General features: G+C 38.8%; 1 protein-coding gene across 4 annotated transcripts in view; it reads right to left on the bottom strand.

Annotated features, from left to right (window-relative positions):
* Window positions 1-573: 573 nt before the first annotated feature.
* Window positions 574-7,744, bottom strand: part of SLC16A1 (solute carrier family 16 member 1) — a 34,796-nt gene continuing 27,625 nt past the window's right edge. The window contains exons 5-7 of one of the 4 annotated variants that reach the window (XR_013991730.1): window positions 6,003-6,294; window positions 4,178-4,313; window positions 580-1,252 (exon numbers count right to left, since the gene is read on the bottom strand). Coding sequence is in view for 2 of the 4 variants with exons in the window: in XM_081026039.1 (XP_080882165.1) it covers window positions 6,020-6,294 (275 nt within the window). In the remaining 2 variants the exon portion in view is untranslated. Of the gene's footprint in view, window positions 4,314-4,372; window positions 6,295-7,744 lie in introns of those variants that run through there. The other 3 variants (XM_081026039.1, XR_013991731.1, XM_081026038.1) reach the window with 3 other exon arrangements.

The following is a 7,744-nucleotide window of genomic DNA, read 5'->3' as shown; positions in this document are numbered from 1 at the left end:
ACTCTCATGAGCTATACAAATATTACCAGCTCTTCTTTGTTCTGCTTGATGATTTAACTGATACTTGCTATTCTGCATTGCAGAATGTTCAAGCAGATTCAGATTTAACTTTGAAAACTATTCTGTGCTCAATATACTACTACTATGCAGTCAACAGTATGTGGTGTCATTTCACTTAATCCTCACAAGTTTTATTATGTTTATTTCACCAGAGGTTCAGAGAAATGAACTTGCTCAATGTACTTCTGGTTCTTCTTAGGCCCTCGGTGGGTTATGTGAAGTTCTTCACAGCACTCACTGGTCTTCCCCGCTAGCTTAGAAGCTGTGGGTGCCAGGAACTGGATTCTGTTCACTGTCACATCCCGTGCAGCCAGCAGTCAAGATGCTCCAAACATTCGGTTAGGTGAATGAACTAATGAGGGCTGATCTTACATCCATTGCTTTATTGTGAAGACCGCTGTTTTCCTTGTAACTTGCTGTTGTAAGGAAAGTTATAAGGAAGTTAACACTGTTTGCCTTTCCCAGCCAGATTGTAAAATGCATGGTGTTAAAAAAAAAAAAATGCAACCACATAAATGTGAAGATCCAATTGGCTTTATTAAGGGATTCGTGAATCTGACAGCATCCCATGTAGCAATGGAAAGGGTGCTCAGATGAGTTGTACAAAATGGAAGGTTTTCTAAGCACAGAGGGTGGGAATGAGAAGCTCAGAGTGGATTTCAGGCAAGGACACCTCTTAGGGGAAGACAGGGGTCTTATCAGGCAGATTACCCCACAAACATTGATCAGGAAATTCCTGACTCATTGGGTTAAAATTCCACTTCTGGGAGAGGCCGAAACTGCAGTTAGGTTAGTTATTAAGTTTTGGTTTGGTGATGGGGCTTAACAAAAGCGACTCCAGTTTGGCTTGTCTGTGTTTTTTAACAATGGGAAGACATACTGAGTGTCTTTCTCAAAGCCTAGGAATAATGCTTAGGACGTAGGAAGGGCCAGGCAAATGCTTGTGGGTAAATAAACAAATGATAGCTGGGCAGACAAGCAAATACTCCTCCTGTATTTTGTGACGTCCATGTATTTTTTTCTGATGCTGACTTCTGTTTAAGACAACGGTTAACACTGACTTGGGGAACTGCTGAGCGCTCTGGCTTCTTGAGTTCAATATTCACGTGCAGCCGATGATGAAATCATACGTTAGACCATGTGCGCTGTGCTCTTCCACGTCACATTCGCTTCCTTTTCATCAGATGCAACTCTTGAAGCAGGAAAAAATAACCCACTTATAATCATCAGCTTCACTTTCTAGATCCGATGGACTGTTTTTCCCCTCTGTAAACTAGCAGTATGCGTTACATGAAATGTTTTTAGTGTAAAAGTAACCATCACATTAATAAAATTTACAATAAGGGAAAAATAATAGAAAAAAGTCACCTTCAATTTTATTATGCTCCCAAAATGATTAAGCGTTGTGTGTCCTTTTCATCCCGTGCAGATGTATATATACACCATGCATTGTGTATAGACATACATCATGGTAGTTTGTGTTCTGCTGTTTCATTTAACATTGTACCATGTTTATCTCTTAAGAACTTCATACCATCCATTTAAGTAGTTACTGATACATGTTGTAGGATTTTTCAAATAAACGGATAATGTCAAAGACAATCATAATTTTCTCATATAAATTCCAAACGTGGAATTCTTAGGAAAAAGATGTGAACTCATGGTACTTGACAAAGATTATGAAATTGCTTTGCCAATGTTAAGCCAATTTATTCAGCCACCAACTGATGATAATTTATAATTTAAATCATGTTATCGATGTCGTAGGGAAAATAGAAACCTTATCAGTCTTTCATGTTAAGGACATTACTAGGGAAAAAGAACTTTAGTCGCCATCAGTTACTAGTTATATTTCTTCTCTTTTAGAATCACAGATATTGAGGGGGAAGTTTATCTGCTAGTCGGGCAGCTCTTCCCTGTGGAGGCAGTGTACGTTGGAGTAGAGAGAGTAAGGGCTTTGGGGCTGAAGGAGCAGAACATATATGCACCAACCTTGTGAGTTGTTAGTTTCATCCATTCATTTACCAAAGAAACTACTGCATTTATAAGACAAAAGGACGATCTGATCAAAAAGGAAAATTTGATCATTCAGCTAATATTCTTCAAGATCATTCGCCCACTATCCTCTCCAAGTAAGGCTCCATCTTGGAAATTAGAAGAGCTCATTTTCCCAAGTATTAATTATCTTTGATTTTTTTTTAAAAAATAGTCAGATGCTTGCACTTATTAAGCCATTGCTTAACATGAGATGTCACTTATCAGCTAACCTTCATGACAACCCCTGGGAGGTTGGTGCTAATTATTAACACCTCACAGAAGAAGAAACCCTGATCCTTGGGGAGGTTGAGTAACTTGTTTGAGGTTCACACAGCCTCTGTTTGAACATAGGCCGCCTCCATTGTTAAGCAGCCGGGAGCAGGCTATCCCAGCCTCCATAGCAAGTCAGAGTAACTGTCAGAAAAAAACAAGTAAATCAACTGCTCTTCCACTGAGATATTCTACCAATTACTCTGATTTGAATGCTTTTGTCACTATGGCCTCGGCTGAATGGGGGAAGGATGACTGGATCTAAAAATAAAGCTAGAACATTTTAGGAACGATGTGCCTAATGCTTCTAAACTCTGAAGCAACTTGGCTTAATTGCTCACTTTTGGGCAAGTCAGACAAGCTTGGGCTATCACTTCCTGTCAGGTATTGAAAGAATACCTATCATAACCTCTTTCTTCATGTCTTCTAGGCAAGTGTGTGACCTGATTATTAAAACAAGCCATGTTGCAAAGATGGAAATTTACTAGTAACCTTTCCCCATCTTTCCAACCAAAAGGGGGTTGGGGGGAGGAGACACACCTGGCTATTAAGTTTATTATACTGTGACCCATTTGCTAGGGAAAGTAAAACCCAGATATTTAGATTTTTCAGACAAACCAATACCCAGTTTATCAATCTGAAATTCAATACATTAAAACATTGGCTCATACAAAAATATTAAATGGCTTTTAACAATATTTTTTCCTATTTAAAATACAGGATTAATATTGACATATATATCTATGGTACAAACATAAAATAGTAAGTTCGGGCAACCCAGGAATCCAGGTTATTCATCAGTGTGATTAATTCAGGGATAAAATACCTCTCTGAATTTTCCATGATTTCCTCTAGCAAGTCAGGGTCATCCTTTCCTGAATACTTTTTGTAGAAATTATTCCTTTATCTTGGCTACTTAAGATAATTTCTCGGTAGACTTGAATTTAACATGATAATACTGTCTTGTTTGATACCAGGACCATTGGCAGTTTCTAGCCTATCCGTTCTTAAATGATTTTCCAGTTTTGACTTGGACTCTGTTTCAGCGTATACTCTTGAACCATATACTCAAGCCCTTTTGGGCACCAGAACTGTTTACGAGCTGTGTATGTTCTCTCTGTGACTTACAGAGGGTGTGGGGTCAAGAAAAACAAAGATAGGCAGGTACTCTATGCATACGTTTTCCCAAAGCAGTCACCGAAACTGTGAACTGAAATAAAACTCAGTCCTCACATGGAGTAAGGGACAAGACTGGATTGTCCCAAGAATGGAAGCCTAGGTGCTTCCATTGTTGAGCACAGCATGGCAACACAGAGGATTAGCTGATTGTTAAGGAGGAGGAGATGGCAGAGTAGGCCTGTGTTGGGTTTTAGTGTTGGCTGTTACCAACATTGATCTTGAATAAATCCCTTATGCCCGTATCTTCAGTTGGACTGGGTGATAAAAGGTTTAGCTCCAGTTGTGAGCCAGTTTTTAACCCTTGCTTCTGAATACAGCAGCTTCAGAACCCTTCCTTCTAACAAGTGGTGGTTACTCTGCACCACAAACCCCTCACTTTACCAACAAGATTCAGTTAATGAACAAAGACCAAGCAAGGGATTATGTGTGGATGGAGGTCAACAATTGGGATGGGGGAGAAACTAAGCCTATACATAGCTCTGTTTAGTTCTTTTTCCCCATAATTCCTTATATTCCCTCACTGATGGTGATCGTCGTTTTTACAGAAGGGGAAAGAAGCACATAAAGGTTATAAACTCAGGTCCATGGAAAATGGCAGAGTCCAAACCAGAGCCAGCCTGCCAACACTCACAGCAGGCTTCTCCTGTACATGCCTCGTCCATCTGCCATGACACTCAGGCATGGGAAGGGACTTTTCATTGTGTCCTTATGATTAACTGCTCTGGATGCTTTCAGAGAGGTTGTTTCAAAATTCCCCTCTTGCTTGCCTTAAAGAAGAGGAAAAAATCAAATTAAAATTAGCCATGTACACAAAGCCCAAAGCACATAAGCTGAATGATCAAATTTAATATTAGCAAAGGTCAAATTAAATCTTGATAATAAAAATGAACACAGTAATATTTTTCTCAAATAAAACATCTGGAGGAAGAAACATTTCTTCAAAAAAAAAAAAAGAATTTATTTGGAAAAGCCAGCCTCTTACAAGGTTTTTAATCTATACTTTCACTCTGTCAATTACAATAATATTTTAAAATACATCGAATATATAATTCATTGAATGTCTATCATTATTCTGCCTCAATTTAAAAGATAGTAGGTAAAAAAATACTAGTTTTCATTCTGGTCCATCTTCCCTCCTATCCTTATACTAAATGCATTTCTCTACTTTTCAGGTTAAGTGAAAGGGGTCAAAAAGTTTTTAGGTTTGTCTGGAGAGTAAGAATGTGTCCAGTAATTCTAATTTTCTTTAAGACCTTCTGGGGGAAAAAAACAAAAGCAGTTTATTGAACTAAAAATACTTAGCAACTTCCCTCCCAATCTTATCCTTACAGGTTTGCCTGGGGCCAAATCTCTCTGGCTCTCTGTAATTAGCAAACATTAAAACAAAAACAAAAAGAAAACAAAAAAAAACTAAACACACAAAGATTGAATATCTCACACAGCTCTAACCTATACACAGATATAAATGGAACTTCTACGAATCAAAGGGGAAAAAAATTCCAGGAAAAACAACAACAAAACAATTCCGAGTCTCACAGTTTAACTGAGGTTTTAGTAAAACCTAAGCTGAATTCAGCTGCTGTTTGAAATATGTCTGCATTTAATTAGATATGTTATCTTTACCAAGGAGGCACAAATATATAGTTTTGTATATTTTAATACTAACTTTTACACTGAAAAAAATAATACTAAGTGATCTCAAAAGGGGCAAGGGTCTACAACCACTCAAAATGTATCTGTAAAAATGGGTGCAAAAAAATAGTAATTTAATGAAATCAACTCTCAAGAACTTAGCTTCTAATAACCATCCTAAGAAAAGATACCCAAGGGGTGTTGATGAATACAGCGTGTCTGGAACAGCCAATTTTATGCCTTAAGTTTCCTAAATATATAGCAAGCAGGCACATATGCCAGGCAACCATCGATGCAAGGGAAATATTTTAGTCACGATTTTATAAAATTCCCAACTTTCAACCAATATTTCTATCCATAAATCGTTCACTGATCATGTCTGACATTGTATTACAAATAACAGGGAAGCAAGATTAATATTAAATTTTAGATTTGCATCAAAGAAGTTATTTTTCCTTGTAACGGAACACTTAAAATAGATGAATTCAGCAGAATGGTTTAAAAAGTTAAGGCTCCCTAAAGATTCTAAAGACTAAAACTTAAGGCACATATTACAATTTTCATGACACTGTTAAAAGCTAAGATTAAAAAAAAAAAAAATACCCGACTTCCTTTCCTCACTCTTTGCCAACCACTCCGTCTCCAAAGGACACGGTATTTTTAATTCAGGCTACTGGTAAGGAGTGAAACAAAAATTCCATAAAGGAACGCCTGGGAGGATTTCCACACAAATGTCCACTATTCGCATTGAGCACCACTGGGAGATAGATCACAGGCCAGTAGAACATGTTCAGATATCGTGGGTCGCAAGCTGCTCCATTTACCCTTCGGCCCTACGTGTTCAGACTGGACTCTCCTCCTCTTTGGGGCCTCCTGCTAAGCCTTTCTGCTCTGGAGCGTCTGCTGCGTAGGTAACTTCTTTTGGCTTCTCAAAATCTACACTGGTCTCCTCCTCTTTACTTTCTTTTTTCTGCTGCCTCTCTGCTTTCTGTTCTTTTTCCATAAGTCGGTAATTGATGCCCATGCCAATGAAGAGATAGATGCCTGCGACAATTAGAATCCCGCCGCAGGCCCAGTATGTGTATTTGTAGTCTCCGTACATGTCATTGAGACGACCTAAAAAAAAAAAAAATCAAAACAGTTATGTGCATAAAAATAAACAAGGATAGACTTTCCCAAATAAAGCTAAAGGATCCACTCAGAAAGATATCAACCGAATCCTCCAATAGCCCACAAATGACAATTAGTTTGAAAAGGAACTGCTAAAAATGACCTGGTTTTTTGTTTATGGTGTCATACTTGATTTTGGATGGCCTTGCATATTATTATTTTCAGCAACTTGAAAATAATGAAATCTTGGCAAATTCGAATTGGGAAAATACCTAGAGATATTATAAATATTATAGATACCTATAATCAATTTTCTCAATATACAGTGGGAAAAAATTGTTGCTCAAAAGAGGTTTAGGAGTCTTGCCCAAGGCCACAGAGCTAATTCCAGTCTCCCAGGCCCGTGCTCTTTCTCTGACATCAGCATTTTCCAAACTCATGTAGGCTAAAAAGTTACCAACAGCGATCAATTCCTGTGCTCCATTCTGAGTGCTTAATCCTCACAACAGGCAGATTCTATCATCATTCCCATTGTGTATCGCAGAAACCTTGAGTGACTTCTCCAAGGTCACACAGCTAGTAAGTGACAAGAGTATGTAGTATGGATAATATAAACAGTGAAGTAGCATATGTATAGTTTATGAAATCCGTATAAGATATTACTAGCAAGTGAACTCGGTTGACTTTGAACCCAGAAAGCCTGACTTGGAAGCCTGTGCCCGTGACCACTGTGCTACCGGAAACTCCCTAATGTTTCCAAAGTCAGATTAGCTAGGGAAATGGCATATCTCCTATTAAAGACTTTATGAGATCTGGTAATAAATTTTATCTTGGTGTTTCCAAACTGTTTTCTTCAGGCCATGAAATCCTTGTTATAGTAAAATTTATTAGCATCTCATCAAATTGTATCTCAAGGAATAAACTCTGGAAATCCCTATTCTACACCTACGAAGGACTTAGTATAACCAATTCAAATATGAGTCCATATGGTTTCCTAACTCGGGGCGTCATTCCCTCAGCAGTCTTGACTGAGCCCCTACATACCCCAGACTGGGTCTGCTAGGCCCTGAGGAAAAGGGTGAGCAAAGGAGATAATAGCTCCAGATTAGCGGAAAAGAGGGATGGTAATCAAATAATTACACCAACTGTGATAAGTGCTACGAGGAAGGTTTGAAGGCAGAAAATAGAGGTTTGTGACAAGTAAGTCGGGTCAGGAAGGCTTCTCTTAACAGGTAAGCTAAGACTTACAGGAGGCTAGGAATTCTCTGGGAGAAAGGGGGTGGGGAAAGGACCCAGGCAGAGCACAGCAGGTGCAGAGGCAGGTGGTGGGAGGAGGGCCAGGCTGCTGGAGCAGAGCACAAGGTGAGCATCAAGAAATGGGGGGACACAAAGGTCACTGCAGGCCACATTGGGGAATTTGATCTTCAGCCTAAGAACAATGGGAAGCAGCTGGGAG

Source organism: Rhinolophus hipposideros, assembly GCF_964194185.1.
Source record: "Rhinolophus hipposideros genome assembly, chromosome: 19".
Taxonomy (NCBI): Eukaryota; Metazoa; Chordata; class Mammalia; order Chiroptera; family Rhinolophidae; genus Rhinolophus; species Rhinolophus hipposideros.
This window is presented reverse-complemented; position numbering and strand designations above follow the sequence as displayed.